The following is a 19,923-nucleotide window of genomic DNA, read 5'->3' on the forward strand; positions in this document are numbered from 1 at the left end:
TCAGAAAACTTTAGAAATATTATTTTAGAGATACAAATCTGTTGCTTTCCACGCATTTAAAATTTGTGTCATTTGATTAAATATTTAGATATTTATACAGATACATATCTATAGAAATACACATATATAATTTATATAGAATATATTTATATTTTTGAAGTTATTAATATTAAATATTTAATTACTTCAGTAGGTTTGAACAAGTGAATATTCAGACATACTAACTGCTCGTGAGACTCTTCCTGGAGAGAGAATATGGTGTTGCCCTGACTTGGGAAAGGGAAAATCCAGGCTTCAGGAAAATTACAGACCACTGCCAAGCTCTGGTCTAGGTTAAGCTAACTGAACAGGATGTGAAAAACTAAAGGACATGACATAAGAAGTTGCTAGATGTGACAGATAACATAATAAGATGCTGACAAAAGCTACAAATAGCACCATGAGGGACGACTGGATTTCTCAGATGTTTAAAGGGGAGTTGGGTGAGAAACAGTCAAATTCCACAGAAAACTGAAGAGGGAACTTTCAGGTTTTTGAGACTTTTTGGGATGCAGAACTTGCAACACCAGCACTACTTCAGTGACTGGATCTGTAATGCCACAGAAGGCTAAAATTCCCTAGATAATAAATGAGGACCAAGAGGGAAAAAAGTAATCGGGGGTGAATTGATTATTTGGAAAGAAACAGAGATTAAAAAAAAAAAAAGAACAACCAAAAAAACCCCCCCAAAACCAGACGACCTACAAGAATGGCAAAAGGAGGGTCAAGAAAGAGGAAAGCAGATAAGCTGTACACAATGCAACCAATGTTGTCTGGAGCAGTCCTGCCCTTGATCATCACAGCCCCATTAGAACTGTTAAACCAAAACAGTTGTTCTGACCATACCACATCAATCAAACTTGCTTCCACAATCAAGAGAAGCAAAGAGGGTGCCAAGGTGCTTTCCCTGGCTAACAGGAGGTCACCTGGCTGGACAGATCAAGGAACTTGGTTATCCCCATGTTAGTCAACATCTGCATCTACCCACCACTCCCTAACATAGGTTGTCAGACACCGTCTTTGACAAATTGCTTCAACTCATTTCCTCATTTATATAATGGACATAATACTGTTTTTCTTCTTCTTTGGGTTATTTTTGGCATTGTCAGTAACGAAATCAAGACAGTTAACAGTTTATTTAAGCTCAATATTTTTCTCTTGCTACTTTATCTCTTAGGTAAACATGAAGCTCATAATTTGGAAGTTCTGAATTTTCACACATACTGCTTGGTCTAAGTTGAACTTTGATTCCAAGAACTAATGCCCCATTTTTGCAAGTAAGAGAATGGCAGGAGATTAATACCTTTCATACAGAGTGAAAGGTACTTATAGGATAGGATATGACAGAACTGAAAGGAAGATTGAGGAAAATACTGTTCCTAATTTGACAGGTACATGGGAGAAAAAGAAGAAATCAAAAAAACAGGGCAAGGGATTAAAAGAAACAACCATATATCAGTGCTTGTTAACGACAGCTCTTAATCCAGTTGTTTGCAGAAAATAATAAGCATGGCTTCATCTTAACAACTATGTAGTGACAATTTTCCGAATACACACACTTTTTATTTATCACTAAGAGTTAGACATTCAGTGAATCTACTACAAATTTGCAACATCCTGTCAAAGATTATTGTTTCTCAAAAAGATGAAAATAAAAGGGATTATATTACATATGGGGGGTAATTACAAAAGGTGTATCTTTTATGCTAATTTATAATTATTGTTTTATTTACCTTTTTGTTTTCTTGTAGTTTTCCAGCTGCAATGTCTGCATACACTTGTATCTTTCCAACTCACACTGTTCACATAGGTCCTCAAGACACAACAGATGATTCTCCATTTCCTCAAAGTTTGCCTCTAGCTGGGCTATAAGAAATACTTACATGAATATCAAATTGTATCAACAGATGGACAACTCACCTGAACAGAAATAGGATTTTCTAAAGGGACACAATTAACATAGTAATCATTACACATATATAAATGGCTCAGAAAGATAAACAAATCTCAGCCCATATCACACAGTGAAGAGGGGCAGCATGTTAAGGTAGATCTGAGGTTCCCTTGTAGTAAGATGTTGAACCACTCTATTTGCCCCAGCATCTTGGTCTCAGAGGCTTGTGTGTGTACATCAGGAAAAGAAGATTCAGGACTCATAATTTTAGTTCTTGAGTAGACTCTCAGTTTAGCCCTTCCTATATGGTACCAATGTGAGGTATAAAGCTCTGACCAAAACCAGTACTGATCTTAATTTATTCAAATGAAGTAAAAGTAAAGCATACTAGGAGAATTTTAACTTTCACATGATCTCATGGTAATATAAAAGAACACATTTTTGTCTCTGAAGACAGATCCTTTACTGATAGGTAAATCTCTAGATTTAGCTATTCTACATACACATGCACTTAAAAACATGCAAAATGTCTTAATCTCCTCTTTAACCACAGTTGCTCAGTCTCAACTTAAAATAGATCAATCCTATGAAAAGTCCTCCAAAAACATCTCATAGCTCACACTGTTTTGACTAGAAATCGGGACCAAAGAATTCCTGACTTCAATTATCCCATGTGAATCTTGTATCAAAGGATCACTCTCCCTGCCAGTGATTAATGCTAAACTCCATGTCTCTCCTCAGGATCCCAAAGTGGAAAAACTATTTTCCCAAACTCTAACCAGTGAGCCACTCTGGGATGGAACTCTGTGAATTACAGGACTATTATTCATCCTTGTACCAGGACTTTTCCTATAACCAGAGGGAAGGTAAACTGCAGGAGGAAAGATAAATCACACTTTTACAAACAAAATAGCAGCCAAAGAATAGAAGGGAGTTTGCGGTCCAGAGACATATACACTGATCTTCTGCAGGATATGAACCTGACTGTTAATGCAAAGAATTACACAGATGATGGAATGAAAGCAAAAAATGTAAAGGAACTCTGAGTTTTGGCAAATGGTTGTGTTTCACCTTTGCCTGTAACAGACAGAAGCAACCTTCAAAAAGCAAGAGAATAATTATTAAGTTCAAGGTAGGAAAAAGTGATTTAAAGTTAATGTGTTTTGGATGCTCAAAAGAAGGAAATAGTAAGCTGGATGCATCAGTTAAATCTTAAGTTTTGGTTTGACCATTCTACTTGGAGCCTGTTTTGCAGTATAAATAATTTCAACTTTCTTGGTCATTACTCAATTATAGCCATCCTTGTGTTCGCCCTAGAAAAGCAAAAGTTAAGACCTCAAACAAATTTCCTAGGATGCATATTCTCATGTTCAGCTTCAATTACTTAACGATTTTTTTAGTCCCTAACAAGTAAGCTCCACAACAGTCAGAAAGGGAAACACGGATTATATAATCAGCTAATATTTCCTTGAATTATTTATCTGTATACAGATCTCTGAGGGGAGAGGGAGATGGCAAAAAAAAAAATAGGCAGTTGACAATTAATGCAGGTACAATTCTGAGGAAAAAAATATTTTCAGTTCTACATATTGTGATGTGGAAATCTGTTGTTTACCACATACTCAATTTTCTCTCACAAAATCCAGATGTATTCAAAGAGTAATATCATTTATTGCAATTATGATTGGTAGTCCCTTTTTGCTTAAGAAAAGGACTTTCTTGAGTGCATTAAAATCCAAATGTCTGTATTATGCTAACTTGCTTTTCAGAATGATTGCTTGCTTATTAATTTGCAAAATTCACAAACACAGCAGGGCTGAAGATAATTTAGTAAGGTACCTATCAACCCCTGATTTTTCCAGATACCATCCCCCACCTGCTTTGCTGTATTAGCTATTGAAATAATATTAAAAGACTACAACAAAGAACAGGAAAAAAAAAAGAATGAAGTGAATTCTAGAGAGCAACTGATTCCTAGCACTAGCATTTGAGCGGCCTCTAGTGGGAATTGCAGAAAACACTGTGCTCCTGAAGAACAGGAATGAACTCCTCAGGAGGCAACAATCCTGCTTTACTGCAACACTGGTTTCAGAAGTTTTCTTTCTGAAGTGAAAGAAAACTTAATTTTCACAAAAAAAGCTGAAAACTAGCTCCATTGCAATAGCACCAGCTACAGTTGTGAATTAACCTCTCTCTTATCCAAATGAGAATATACGCACTATGCAGACAAAGAGGATTCCAAACAAAACTATGTATTTAATCAATTTGAAACTTAAGCCATAAGTCTATGATCAGCTCTTATCTATATTCACAGATAATAAGCTCATAATTTAAAGATGTTATTTAGCAAAAATATAACATCTAGAAATTCCTTTCCAGTTTACAGTTCACATGGCACTTAGAACAAATATGGCCCAGGAAGCCAGTTTATGTTCTAAAGAACATCTGCAAGATTACTACTTCTTGTTCAGCTCAAAGAAATCCCACAACCAAGGCATCAGGCAACAATCACCATCCCACTCTAAACTGGCATTGCTATGAAGGTGAAAAACATCTCCTTTAAATTTTTTTAAGATTTAAAGAATACAGTCTACCTTTAGATTAAGAATTTTCTTGTATAGTAAATATGCCACACTTGGTAGAAATCATAATTTGTATTAGATAGCTCAAAAATAACTTTAGGTCACATTATTCCAGTTATATCAGTTTGGCCTATATATCTTACACTACCACAGGTATAACAACACTATTTGAAGTTTTAGTTCTTAGTTTAAATTTTTTTTAAGTATGTTAATGTTTGATCAGATGACATTAGATTGAATTATCTTCCATCATCATACACTGTTTTTCTTAGTTTACCAGATAAGCAGGTATTAAAGTATTTACTTAGAACTCAACAACCACAAAATAAATTTTTTTACCTGAAAACACTTTATTTCAATTAATTTACCTAATTTAAATTTACCACATAATTTTTTAAATTGAAACCTATGTTACCCGTAGTTTTGTGCGAGTACAAAAATTGTTAGAAAAGCTAAATCACAGCTGTATATCAGAAAATACTAGTTTTCCATTTTTCCTACGCTAACTTTAAGTGTCACTTTCCTGCACTCTCCCAGCCACTGAAACAACACAAACCACAAAGGAGTATTAAAGACATTTCTATAAAGTTCATTCATTTTCTGAATAAAAGGTAAAAAAACAGAAAACAGAATGGATGGAAGCAATTACATCAAAGATATTCTCTATCTCTAGGCCATTCAGGGACAGTGAAGGCAGTGAAAGACATACATAAACAGGAAGAGCTCCATTCACTAAAAAAAAAAAAAAAGAAAAGAAAAAACTTTACATAATTACAGTTCTACTAGTGCTCAATTTTCATCTTTTTTTAAAGAAAATATCTTAAACCCAGCTAATATCATACCATTTACATGAAGTTAAAGCAGCTTCTTCGCAGAAACTACAAATCAAGTCCACTAGAAACTTTTCCTTCTGTATTCAATCCCCAGACACTTCCAAGTTTACAGCACCAAACTGTATGTCTTTTATACATATATATCTCTACCTAACACAATAACCCTCTCTGTTGAAGCATTGTGCCCTGGAGCTTATGAAAGAGAAAAACACCCTGTTGAACAGAGGTATCTTTAGACTGTATTATTCAAATTGCCTGGTTTTACACATATCTTCCCAATATTTTCCCTTTCTCAGTAAAAGATAAACACAGTTTTATTTCAGACAATGCAACTCATGTAAGCAAGAAGAGTAACAGCAGTTTTTAAAGAACTAGATAGAAAGACTGTTTTAATTAATAATAAATTATTATTTTCTTTAGACATTTTCCCAACTGCAAATCGTTGCTCATGTTCAGTGAAAGTTTTCACAGCTCTCCCAACTTTCAAAATAATTTTAAAATCATAAAGAAATCACTAAAAACTGGAGTCTACTAATGAAATATATTCTAAATTTCTGCATCACAAAACCTTTATCCATCTCTTTTTCAAGAGTTATCTGCTGCTAAATGCTAAACTAAAAGGAAACTGTCATTTAAGTAACCAAACACAAATCAGAAGTTCAAATACCAGCTCTATGAAAAATCTTGATTAATAAATTGTCTAGTCTTAAATTCACTTTTACTCAACCAATACCTGCTAATATCTAAATCCCTACATAAACCACAATTAATAAATAGGTAATAGTAAACTAATGACTTGTCTTCCCCAAAGACACTCATGTCTTCCTGAAAGAGACTAATCTACGAGCTATTCTTCACTACACCTTTTCCTCCTAAAAGTACTGCTGCAGAGGTAGTCTACAAACTGATGAAATGAACAAAAATAAAATTCTATAACCTTAAAATACAAGATGTTGCTGGAAGTATACTGCACTTTTCAAACTGGAAAAATCTTTGCCATTTTTATCGAGAAATTAAAAAAAATATGCATATTTCATTAAAACACACCCTTTTTTTGGGTGCAAAACAATACCCAAAATATGGGGTATTACGTTCTTAAAGTAGCCCCAATGTTACCAAAACCAAAATACTGCATTCAATGAAAGAGATACTATAATTACTGTGACCTTTTAGTTCAGCTTTAGTATATTTCCTTAATGTCTGAAGAAGCCATTAAGAAGTCATTAATTATCCCACACCTTAAAGAAAGTGAGCATGGCCATTAATTTCTTTAAAAATGCAAATTCTGAATAAATTGGATTGAATTTTGCAAAGCTAGAAAATGGCAACTTTCAAACTTGATACACAATCTGAAAATAAAGCATTACTTTCTGCTGAGGATATAAACAATGATACCCCCCCTAAACAGTGCAAAAAGTTCTGTTGCCCTAATGGATTTTCACATCCACCTAACTCATACTTCAGAAAAAAATATTAAAGATTAGGAGGCAATGGCTTTTATCTCTGACTATATCCCCAGCCTTATTTTATTCCCAGTCCCAGCCTAAGTATTTTCAACCTATGTTGGATCTGTCACTTATGTACATGAACAGCCTTTCTGAAACCAGTATCAAGTTAATGCTTAACACTTGATCTTAAAAAAAAAAGAGAGAGGGGAGAGAAAATTGGATTTGGATCAAGATTTGTGTGTATTGATTTACTGAAATCAAAATAGATGTCTGAGCAAAATGCCACGGCTCAAACATGAAGTATATTTCATATTAAGACAAGTATGACAGATATCAACAAGCAGATATTTTCTACAACATCTCAAACAAAAACCAGCTTAAGTGATGATTCCAATTTCGAACTTTGAAAGGACAATAACTGTCCTTTTCACTTTTACGTGAGAGTAATTTTTTCTTCAAAAGTTCTCAGTGGCAGTTACAAGACATTGCATAATACAATAAATTTATCAAATGAAGACACAGACTTTTTACTTCAAGTGAGGGATGACTAATAACATGAACACCTAAGTTAAAGGACTTTATAAAACTGCTAATGAAAATGTGTGTTGTAATACAGAGCAAAAGCTGAGGAATCTGTACGTGACTCATACCAGCCTTAATAGGTCAGTAAAAAGGTTTATTTCCATTATTCGAAATTTCTTTTACCAAAAGCAGCCAGGGTCCACTATTTACTTTCAAAATGAAAGCATTAATAGATTTATTAGAAGCACATCATATTACAAGTCAGAACCATGTTCAAATGATGAAGACTAGCCAAATTAAATCTTGAATGCACAACCCAGGACACAGCACTTTGTAATTCTATTTTCCTATTTTTTTTACAGAATGTTTCACTTATATTTAAAATTCACAGTCAGAGTAATAGTCATCTCTTGGAAAATTGAATACAGTTTATATTTCTAAGAAGCAGATAGTTCAGAGTTATAAAAACTAAAAACAGTGAGCAGAATATCATAGAAAATTTCTGTTAAATCCCTTCTAGAAGGGTAGATGTTGAATTTGCCATAAATTATACCTACCTCTTCAAATAGACTCCCTAAAACTTACCATTAAAAAAAATTCCAAAAAACTCAGTCGTTAAGAGGAACTAATAAATAACTCTAGATAAACTACTTGAAATCTGACACACAAGGTGAAGCTAGAAGATTTGGTTCACATCTCACAATCTTAGCAGTATACTTTAAAATTCATCAGCTTCCCCAAACAGGTCACTTAATGCTTCCTTAAATCCTACTTGTGCAGAATCAAAAATATTCTACAGACAAACCTTCTCCAAGTTATTCTACAATCAGTGAGATTAATTCTGGTTCATAAAACTACATTAGGAATTGGAAAGTAACCCCAATTCATCAGGATTTATAGCATTTGCTGTTATGAACTATGAAGAAAATTCCATTAGGTTTTTAATATATTGTTTATCTTTGGTCTACCAGTGGGCTGCATCACTTTGTGCATGATGATATTAAACCCAATATTTTAATAAATCATTATTTGAATTTATATTTCCTTAGAAAATTTTTTTTCAAAAGCCAATATTAAAGGCTTAGCACACATGACAAAGCTTTATTAAATAAGGTGGTATAAGAAAATGGTAATAAAAAATGAAATACATTCTTTGGTTCAGAAATAAATAGCAAAGTTATTACCAGTCTACCTAGGAACAAAAGTTGATTTTTGCATGTCCACTGACCATAGGAGAATGAGAAATTAGGCTTTGAAGACAGATATGAACCCCCCTTTTCTTCACATCAGATGTCAGCACATCAATCCAGCCCACCCCACAAAAAAACAAGAGCTGTAATTACATGAGGAATTTCTGCCTCCTTCCCAGCTGCTGTAAGAAAGAGGAATGCAGGCTGAGTCCCTGGGGAACTTAGCTACTAAAATCATGTGCAGACGGCAGTTTTTCGAAACTTTAATTTCATGCACCTTGTATAGATTTCCAGTAAGCCAGCCAGGTTTACTGTGGAAAGACAGGCTTGCTACTTGTCAAATGCTGCATTCCCATTCCAAGGTTCACTCAGTAATATTGGAGATTTTCAGAGAGTAAGAGGCCAGAACACTTTTTTCCTATTTTAATTCTGAACAGTGTATCAACTGCTTTGTATGAGAGGTTTCCAGAAGTAGTCCACTAAAGCATTTATCATCTTTTAAATAAAATCAACAGGTTAGCATTTGGTAAAGTTATAAAAATTGAAACCCGTCTAACAAATATAAAGTATTTGGTAATCTTAATATGTAACATTGCTAGTTTCACCCACAAAAAAAGCTGGGCATCAGTTCAGAATACCTTAACCCTGTACATTAATGCAAACTACTGAAGCCAGCCTTGGAACCAACAATTACTCAAAACCAAAGGTTTCTGCCTTGAAAGTGTCCCTAGCCAGGTAAATTTCTCCCCTGTCCCACCCAAATGATGAGTTAAAACATTATTATATAAAATGACATAGACTCAATCACAGAGAAGTAACTTATATACGAGTGTTCACACTACTTACAAATCTTAAAAATTTCATAAGACTTCAAGAATAGTATTTTTCTGCTGTTCATACAAGATATGCAGTTATCACAATTTCATTTTCCAAATAACAACACATACAAAATTTTAACTGCTGACAAAGCAACTGTTGATCTTTAAAAAAAACCCCAAAAATCTCCAACAGTATATGAACTACTGTTTTACAATAGAAAGGATGTATTTGGAAAGCAAAATTAAATTTTATAATCACAACATTCACAACAGCTGAACTTCAGTCTAATCCTCTGTACTGACTTGAATGCTTATTATATCTATAAAACCTTACCTAGGTTTGCTGTGAGGCATTCCAGATCTGCTAAAAACCCAGGTATTTGTTGGAGCTGATCCTGTAGTTCCAGCAGACTGTTTCTTTTCTTCTCCCAGTGTGCAGAAAGCATCACAACTTCACTATCGACCAGCTGAAACAAACAGGTATTTAATTTACTTGCAAATTTATGTATTTATGAGCATCTTGGCTTATTTTTAGAATTAATGCATCTTCATTTTATTATATAATAGTATAATGTACTTATATGGGTCATATTCTATGAAAAACAACAAGATCAAGAGATCCTACATAACAAATGTTTCCTTTATATATAATTGAGATGATTCAATTATTGTTTCCCTGCTCTTAATTCCATTATCCATCCTTCCTCTTGCACACAACTGCAGCTTGTGCCTGTATCTGCATTCTGAATTCCTCAGTTTTTATAGTATGTAGTTGCAGAAACTGAAAAAATCTAAGCAATGAGCAAATGAGTGCTCAGATTTATAATTCTACCCACTTCAGACTGATTCTATTAAAAGAATAACTTCTCCCATTTCCAAATTCCTCTAGCTACCTATCCCTGTCAAAAAGACATCCTGTTCTACTAGAAAAGTTTTGAAAACTTATTCCAAAGCCCAGCAAGTAATGGAACACCTCAGAATACCAATATCCTTATTCAAATAAAGCTGTCTATTTTTGAGAATGAGGTAGGATTTATATCAGTTAAACAGTAAAGCAAACAAAAAAAAAACAAACAACCCCCCATGAGATGGGGTCAAACATCAGACAAACATTTCAGCCCAGAGATAACAATGCAGGTTAAACTACAGTCGTCTAAAAGCAGTACCTTTAGAACAATTTTGTACGTGGAACTGGTAGTTAACATCAACCATTTCACATGGTAAGACTGTAGGCTGCAATTAAAGCTTGAAATTGTCACTTTCCTTTCTCTATTCAACATTTATAAATAAGACAGCAGAGCAGTTTATCTGCTATTGGCCAGTACAAGAAATGGGATACTGGACAAGTGGATCTTTAGGTGTTACACAGTACAGTCAACCTTGCGTGCTTACACAATTTTTATTTTATTTTCTACTTTTATATAAAAAGAAGCAAACAAAACCCCACAAGCAAAATATATATATATATATATATGCATATATGATTGTCCCAAAAGCGAATATCTGAATTTCATTGCAAATTTCAGTCTTTTTGGAAGCTTTTCATTCTCATTTTCCCAAGCAGCTATAACATGTGAGATTAAGGTTATATTGGTTTAGTACATATGAAACCTCACATCGTTTTCAGAACTACAATTTTTAAAGCAAACTAAACAAGCAGCAAGTATTATAAAATTGTGATCAAGTCACTTAAGAGATCTACAAAAGATCCTTGTGAGCAGTAAACCATGCAGAACTGACAGAGAGAACTTCATCTCCAGTAACTGGAAGTTTTCACTGGAACTTGTGGAAAAGGTGGGCCATACTATTAGGCAAGAGAAAGAGCACAAGATATCTTCCTTATTACCGTAAATACACAGTGAGTTATTTTTCCATCGGACTAAGATACACAGAAGTCTCGTAAACAAAACAGAAGAGCCAGGGAGGATGCACCCGGCCAAAGTGAAGGTTTCAGCCAGGACAGAGAACCCTACAGCTCAGTCCTGCTCAGCCTACACTGCCTGCCCCTTAAACATGGCTCAAAATGGAAAGTCTGGTGCAGAGTAATGCATTGGTAACACTCACTGGAAGTTTCCTTTCCCTTATTCCACAAATAAACCGCACAACTTGTCACTGTGCTTGCAGGGCAGGAACACTGAACAAAATTAGGAGAAAGCAGACACTTCCCTAATCTTTTCAGTCAGACAATCAAATCTTGCCATTTCTTGTCCGCTAGGAGTGGGCAGCAAACATTATCAGTGCAACAGCCCTACCCTGATAGTAAGCATCAACATGTCTCAACTTCAAATATATTCTATACTTTCCCAGTCCCCCCACTGCTTTTAAAGAGCTATAGCAGTAACATGCAACATCATTTTTGCAACTGTTTACATTGCATCACATTATTTCATGTTTGCATTACACTCCTGTTTACATTACTGTGTGAGTGAACAAGGTTGTGTGGGTACTTATCTAGAGATCAGGGTTAACCCTGTACGCTGGTACCAAAAATTTTAGTTTAAAATTATTTACACATTTTAAAATATTTCAAGTATGGCATTGTTATTTTTTCTCACCTCTCCAGCTTTTGCACAATCTTTGGCTCCTTTGTGAAGGGCAGCCCATGCATCTTCATATCTGAAGAGAAAATAAATTACTATCCTTACTGTGCTCCCCTTACAGAGGAAGATTTTATAGATATTACTGTGCTTATATTTACAGGCACTACCAGAAATTGCAGCTTAAAAAGTTGTACAATTCTTTTCAGTATTTACTGTTCTACCAAGACAAATATACAGTAGAAATAATATCTTTTAAAGAAAAAGTGATTCATGTTTTTTAACTTGCTAGCTTACATTAAAAGTGAAATGGACCCAGCAATATCAAGACTATACACTGCCTTAAGCATTACTTGGAACCCAATTTCATTAAGAAAATGAAAAAAAAAAACAAAACAATATTGTAATCACACATACACTGCCCCCCCCCACAAAAAAAAGAGAATAGATTTTTTTAAGATATAAAGAAAACTTATAATGGAGATAGCTGCTGTTATTCAGAAAAGATGTAATTAAATACATATGGAACATGCTGTCTTTTCAAGGCAATGACAGGCATATTGTCTCTATTGTTACAGAGGGAAATCATATCAAATACATCTAAGTTATGGAACATCAAATCGAAACCACCGACTAGGACTCAGTGCTGGTCTTCATATCTGTGCATTAGAACATGAACTAAAGTCATCTCTCAAACGTGGCTTTTCCTCCAGAACCTCTGCTGCATTAGCATGACAGCACTTGAGTATGGGGCAAGCTTTAAACATAGTTGTCATTTGGTAACCACTCTCACACTCCTAACTGCAGAATATTCAAAAACCTATTAGCAACACTTTGGTTTTCTTCTAATTATCTTAATCTAATGAAGTTATTTCTGAAACTGTAGGAAGTAGACACTAAGAAAGAACAGGAAGGTCATACCTGCTGAGTAATTCCAGTCCAGCAGAAAACTCTGGCAAACACTGAATAGTTCTATAAAACAAATTGTAAACATACAAAATTTTTAAAGAATAGAAGTCTATTATAAAAAATGAATGCACACACACCTGCACTTGACAGATGCTGAGCAGAAATGTTCCCTACTGTTCAGTTTCACAAACATTTTGCCAACTCTGGTTTAAGATTCATTACATAGTGGATCTTACAAGAATATTTCAAAGCTAGGATTGCTTTTTTTTCTTTTGTTATTTTATGACAGCCCATTCTTTCTTCTTTTTGACTATGTCCATTGAAAACAATTTTTATGAAATAATTTCTTAGTACAGTTAAGAAAGAGACAAGAAGGACATTGTTTTAACTTAAAACAAGGCACAGGAACATCCTGAAAATAGGACTACTACACAAGTTCTTTATGCCCCTCAATAGAGATGTTGCACTTAATATATTCTGCATCAAAAAGAAACACTAAGCTAAAGAATCTTTGCCAATTTAATGCTCTAATGATTTCATATTGGATGTGTACGTTTCCATTAGTAACAACTTGAAATATAGAGAAAACTTATAACAGAATCACGTAACCAATTAGGTTGCAAAAGACCTCTGAGATCACAGAGTCCAATCTATGACCTAACAGCACCTTGTCAACTAGACCACGGCACTGAGCGCCACGTCCAGTCTTTCTTTAAACACCTGCAGAGACGGTGAGTCCACCACCTCCCTGGGCAGCCTATCCCATTAACTAATCAACCTTTCTATGAAGAAATTCCTTCTCATGTCCAAACCTTCCCTAGTGCAATTTAAGACTATGCTCTCTCATCCTGTTGCTAGTTTCCTGGGAGAAGAGGCTGATCCCATCTGGCTACAACCTCCTCTCAGGTAGTTGTAGAGAGTGATAAGGTCCCCTCTGAGCCTCCTTTCTTCTAGGCTAAACAACCCCAACTCCCTCAGCTGCTCTTCCACAGACTTGTGCTCCAGACTCTTCACCAGCTTCATTGCCCTTCTCTGGACTTATTCCAGCACCTCAATGTCCCTCCTGAATTGAGGAGCCCATCTAAGTTATAAGTTACAGAAAATTAACAATGCAGCATTTTAAGGGATGTGAAGATTTTGATATCATCCAAGATTTGTCTCCTGGAAGATGACCAGAATAAACTGTTTTGCACTGTCATCCACACAATTTGAATGGAAAAACACCACAAAGGAAACCCTTTTTCCTTAAGCCAAGGGAAAAGTGGCAGAATCAGTGAGGTGGAAAGGGACCTCAGGCAGTTCCTGTTGCAACCTCCTGTTAAAACCAGGACCAGCTAGGAACTCAGAGCAACTTCCTCAGGTCTCTGTTCAGTTGCAACTTGAAAACCTCTGAGGACAGAAATTTCACAGGCTCACATTCAGCCTGTTGTCTGTCAAGGCCCCCAGGGTCTTTTCAGCAAAGCTACTTCCCAGCTGGTCTGTCAGCCCCAGTCTGTATTGTGGAGGATACTACCTTTCCAGTGAAACACTGGATTTGTACCTCTTAAATTTCATGAAGTACCTCTTGGCATATACATTCCTACGGCCTTTTATGGATTGAGTTCACCCAATTTATCTTCATTCACTACTGGTCAGTTTTCCCCCTTTCACTAAGCACAAGGAACTGAAGCAATAAAAGCATTAAATACCTCAACAACATCTACATTTGCTGCCATTCATTCCATTCATCAACAATCCCATGTTTTCTTTGTTCAGCCTTTTATTATCAATGCAGGGCTAGCAGCTCTTCTTCTTGTCCTTGATATCTCTTGTAAATGTCAATTTACACCCTCCAGAACACTTCTTGAATGCATACTGATGTGTTGTCTTTTCAGCAGGTGGAAGCTAAAGGCCCTTAATAAGAATGGGGTTTTAATGACACAGAGAATTCCTCAAGTTGTTTAGAGAAGACATCATTCTCTCCCTGATCAGATGGTCAGTGAAAAACTTCCACTGCGACACCACCCTTACTGGTCTCTTCTCTACTCCTCACCCATCCTTAAAAGTCAAGGTAAGCTATGTTTGTCCCAGAACTTTAGGACAGCTGAAGTCACCCTGGAATTCCCCTGTTTCTGACGATTCAATTGGTTCACCCAGTATTTTCTCAAAGTGATGGATATTTACAGTACATTAGAGGAACCAACATATTATGGACTGGAAACATGCAGAGAAGGCAGTTGCCTAAAATAGTTTCATTCAAGACTTTACCCATTCTTAGTTTAGTCTCTGTGCCTTGTCAATACAGCCAGTCTTCTCTTAAAAAAACGTTATATCCAAAACATCAAGATTCAGAACTTAAGACAGTTTATTTCAGACGCTTTAGTTTTAGTGCAGGGCTTCTTTTTAAATTAATTTGTGTCTACATACTGTGTTTTAGTAAGAAGATACTTTAAAAAAGCATATCTGAGCTTATTTGAAGAAGCAACACTCACAGATGTCATTTACAGACATAAACTAGTCTTATAGCTTATACAGATTGAAAGAATGAGCAATGTACTAAAATGCAGGCGATTAAAAAACAAATAACAAAACAAACAAAACCACAAACCACCACAAATCTCAAAACTTCTTGAAACAGATAATTGAAGTAATCACAAATATATTTTCCACAATAAAAAGGTTCCTATTTCTGTTTTACAGTTAACCCCCCCGAATTATAATTTTAATACATTAAATTCACAAAGATTGTAATCAATTACATTTCAGTGTAGTACAACCTGAAGCTTCTATTTAGTACTACAATAACACTGAATATTCGTTTAATTTAAATGATCAACAGCCACTGGAAATTATTTAGGCCTATCAATGAATGTTCTGTAAAGCAAAGCATTTGCTCAATAGTAGAGCTAAGCTTTTCTGTTGTCAAAACAGTATTTTGTAAAATTACATGCAAATGTTCTTGTAACTGGCTCATACATATGAGCCATTTCAAATTTTTCTTTAACAAGAGCATCCTAGATCAATGCTATACATTAAGACATTATGAAGTACCTCTGCCTTTTTTTTGCATCTCTTGATTTGTCGCCCAAAGTCTTCAACCTATAAATCAAAACACAGAATCATCAGACATTTCCAAAACCAAAACCAGAGAATAAACTGTTTGAGCACATAAAGTGTTAATTCCACTTTATTACAGTAATTTTCTTTCAGTTTATTTTACAAATAAATTCATATGATGGTCTCCACAAAAGTAAGTGAAATTTCATTTATTTCCACCAACAGTGCTTCTAAATTATGAGAATCTCCAGCAGCATCAGCACAGTGCCCTGCTACTGAGCATATCTGAGGCTTGTTTCACCCACATTCAATTTCAAACTGACCGGTACCTTGTTCTTAAAAAGCACAAAAACCCCTAAACCAACCAAACAACCAAAATCCCAACCAACAACACACAATTCCCCTTCCCCCTCTCCACACCCCGCCAACTCTTTCCACTCCTTCTTTTTTTTCAGTCAACCTGTATATGATAAAGTTGACAAAGTAGAGTGAGAACCAAAACCTCTGGCTATTCTCTGATCACCAAGATGATGGCTGTCCACAGTCTCTACTAGGCCCTTTGGAGTCACAGCTGTCCAGGACAGTAAGAGTTAGGAGGAAATATAGGACACAGACATGAGCAAGATGGAAATGAGTTTTGAGGACCAAAGATATCCTCCAGACATGACAGAGATATGTAATCCTGAGTGACCCAGGGATTGAGAAACAACCTAATATACAGATATTTGAGCTGCTTCAAGGGTGAGCCAAATCACTCCCCCACTGTTAACCACCACCAATTTTCCAGAAACTCAAAGAAACTTCAAAGTCTACAGCAAAATAGGCAGTTGACAATTTGAGAAAAGACATGTTAAGGCATGCCTCCACTTCCTGTTAGAGAGCTTCTTATAATAGCCAAGCCAAGTAGAAACAACCACAGCACACTGAAGGAAGAACATCTCTGTCCTCCTCCTCTGCCATATTCCCCAGTATGCACCCCAGCCTGGAACAGCAGCACTCCTCTGCATACAGGGATAGAAGGAAATGCTGGGTTACCACTATCAGTTCTCATACTAGAATATCTGCCAGGCAGTTGGAAGTAAAGATTAAAGGATTTATCACCAGACTACAAAGTACTGACTTCCTTTCAGCAGCATTCCCTGTACAAAGTGTAAGGCAGTGTGAGCCCCATCACTCAAGCTGGCAGAAGCACAATTACTGCCTGAGCACAGACAAAGAACGCAGCTCACTGTTCCATTTTTGTTGTTTTTCTTCCTCCTGCAAAAGATTGCTAACAGCTAAATGGGTCAAAATTTAGATACCTTGCTCACGGGATACACAGAAGTAGACAGTAAACACAGCTGAGCAGGGGAAGAGGGCACAGAAATGGCTAGTAACTTTAAACTTCAGTAACTCCATTTCTTTGTGCACAGAGATGGCTAGTAACTCTAAACTGCTCTCTTTAGACCACACATCCCAGATTTAATCTTTTTCCATCATACATAAACAATTCCTTTGGAAGCGGTACTATTTTGTTAGAAGCCCTGAAAAGCTTCCCCCTCGTGACGCTTCAAGAAATCCAACTGTTCCACTTTGAAAGCATTCAGGCGTAGTTAAGAAGTTGGCAACAACTTTACACCAGAAATACTTTCTAATACTTTCTTTGGGTTTTGACAATTTTAAGGTCAAGTCTTAACAGCTCAAAATGACTTCTATTATCACTCCGGTGGGGTATAGAATGGGCTAACCTAGAACACCAAGGCATTGAGGTTGCATTGTCCAGGAAGGGAAAGGGGGCAAAACAGGACAAATTGTGTTCTGACCTCTGTGGGGACACTAAAGAAAAAAAAAAAGCCTCTGTGGCTCTGAGATACAGGTCCCCAACTGCAAAAGAGATTACACAACATATGAAAATACCACTTAGACATGGGACTCTGGAATAAGGGCACATGAATGGAGCTGCCAAAACACAAAGATGGAAATGATGAAATCGGGGACTGTTTTAAAACAGAACACTGCAACACAAGGAAGAAGGCAAATTAGAGACTACATGGAAACATACTGACTCAACTGCTGCAATACATGGAAATACAGAATTAAATGATCATTGGATCCAGCATGTTATGACCTTTCTCTTACCCACTTTCATTACGTGAAAAACACCTTTTTCAAAGGAACTTTACACTGTACTAAGGTATCAACCCCTCTGAGAAGGTAAAAATAACAGCAAAACAGAAAGGCAGACAGCAATAAAGCAATGCCATGCCACTGTCTGTATTCTTAAGACATTTTAATATTCTATTAGTGTCAGGTAGTATGAGAGATAACATGTAAGCAATTTATCTGGTTGATTTGAAGCCTATTCTATCAATTTCTCTTGAGCATTACATACTGTTATAAATATGTCACCATAAAGTATATAAATTTCTGGAGTATACAGACATTCACCACTACATAAAAATATTTACCATAGGGGGTATCTTAAGGCAGCCGTAACGTTGCCGAAGATCACAGTTTTTAAAAGCAATTGATTACAACATGATATTCTCCTGTGACTCATTACGAGCCAGCAGTTCTGCAGCACAGACATGACCTTGATCTCACTGACTTCCAGTAACACTCATTTGGGCCACCTACTTGTACTAAAAATAACATCGACACAGGGTCTATCTAAATAAACCTTGCGAGGCAACGTAGGAGGAATATCTTTCTACTTTTTAACACAAGCGAGGGGCTGCTCCATCCACTTATCCTGCGCTTCTTTCCCCCAAGTGACAGTAACTCATCCTCCAAGGAAAGACAAGCTTCCCCCTACGCCCAGCGGCGCGCAGCGATGCTCTTTAAACAATTACGATGATCCATAAAACCTTGAAGGTCAGTCACTTCATGAAAAATTCAAGCGCGTTAATTGACTCCAGTCACATCTCCTCTCAGAACAGTAGGCTCTGTCTGTCTCTCTCTCCTTCCCCTGACCGCAGCTGCCTCCCGAGCACAGAGGCACCTCCTCCCCTCCTCTCCCCGCCGCAGCTGCAGGGCTCTCCAGCCCGCCATCAGCCGCTCAGCTCAGGCGGGAACACGGCCCGCAATGAGACCCTGGAGCCGCGTTTCCAGCCCGTCCCCGCACCGCAGAGGGTACCCCGGCTGACAGACCAGCCCAGGCCGAGGGTCCTGCCTGCGCAATCTCCTCCTCTTCCTCCCTCCCTGGGCCAGTCCCCGCCTCCCCCGACCCCCGGTCACCTGCTTCCCCCTCCCCGCCCGGCTGCGGGACGCGGGTCCCTCTCCCGTTCCCCCCTCCAGCCCCGCGGTGCTGGGGGCCGAGGGCGATACTCACCCGGCGGTGAGGTCCTGCTGGACGCTCAGCAGCCGCTCCCGCAGCGTCTCCAGCATCGTCCCGGCCTTCCCCGGCTGCGGAGGCCAGCGCCGGGAGGGAGGGGCGCGGGCGGGGCTCGGCTCCGAGCCCGCCTCCTCTCCGGGCCGCCTCCTCTCTTCCGCCTTTTCCGACTTCGCGTGTTTCCTCACAAAGTTGTGAGCGGGGGTGGTTATTGCTGAGGGGAGCTGAGCCCCTTGTTCTGCGTCCCCCGTTGTGCGAGGGTAGAACGGGACGGTTTCAAGGTCTGACCTCGGGAAGCGTATGGATCCCTGAAGTTGCAGCTTTTTAGAGTTTTTTTTTAAAGACCGCAGCAAAGTCCCTTGACAGGTTGGGACCTTGACCTGGATGATTTTGACATCAGCTATAGCAGCGTAGGAGTGAACTCCTTAGAGCTACGAAGTTGATCCAGGGACTGGAGCATCTCTCTTACGAGGAACAGCTGAGGGAGCAGGGCCTGTTCAGCCTCGAGACAACTGAGAGGGGACCTCATCAATATCTATAAGTGTCTGAAGGGAGGGTGTCAAGGGGATGGAGCCAGGCTCTCTTCAGTGGTGCCAAGTTATAGGACAAGTGGCAATGGACAGAAACTGATGCACAGGATGTTCCATCTGAATATGAGGAAGAACTTCTTTACTGTACAGGTGACAGTGCACTGGAACCGATTGTCCAGAGAGGCAGTCCTCACTTGGGATATTCAAGAAACATCTGGATGCAATCCTGTGCCATGTGCTCTAGGATGACCCTGTTCGAACAGGGTGCTTGGACC

At 37.5% G+C, this 19,923-nt stretch overlaps 1 protein-coding gene across 2 annotated transcripts in view; it reads right to left on the reverse strand.

The window, feature by feature from the left end:
* Nucleotides 1-19,221, reverse strand: part of DTNBP1 (dystrobrevin binding protein 1) — a 68,998-nt gene extending 49,777 nt beyond the window's left edge. The window contains exons 1-6 of one of the 2 annotated variants that reach the window (XM_051799221.1): nucleotides 19,119-19,221; nucleotides 15,803-15,850; nucleotides 12,785-12,835; nucleotides 11,882-11,942; nucleotides 9,661-9,793; nucleotides 1,773-1,905 (exon numbers count right to left, since the gene is read on the reverse strand). In XM_051799221.1, the coding sequence (XP_051655181.1) occupies nucleotides 1,773-1,905; nucleotides 9,661-9,793; nucleotides 11,882-11,942; nucleotides 12,785-12,835; nucleotides 15,803-15,850; nucleotides 19,119-19,174 (482 nt within the window). In that variant the 5' untranslated portion in view covers nucleotides 19,175-19,221. Of the gene's footprint in view, nucleotides 1-1,772; nucleotides 1,906-9,660; nucleotides 9,794-11,881; nucleotides 11,943-12,784; nucleotides 12,836-15,802; nucleotides 15,851-18,255; nucleotides 18,803-19,118 lie in introns of those variants that run through there. The other variant, XM_051799220.1, reaches the window with a different exon arrangement.
* Between the last annotated feature and the right edge of the window lie 702 nt (nucleotides 19,222-19,923).

The sequence above is a fragment of the Manacus candei genome, unplaced genomic scaffold (assembly GCF_025592945.1).
Source record: "Manacus candei isolate 608988 ecotype Guabito, Panama unplaced genomic scaffold, ASM2559294v1 h1tg000049l, whole genome shotgun sequence".
Classification (NCBI taxonomy): Eukaryota; Metazoa; Chordata; class Aves; order Passeriformes; family Pipridae; genus Manacus; species Manacus candei.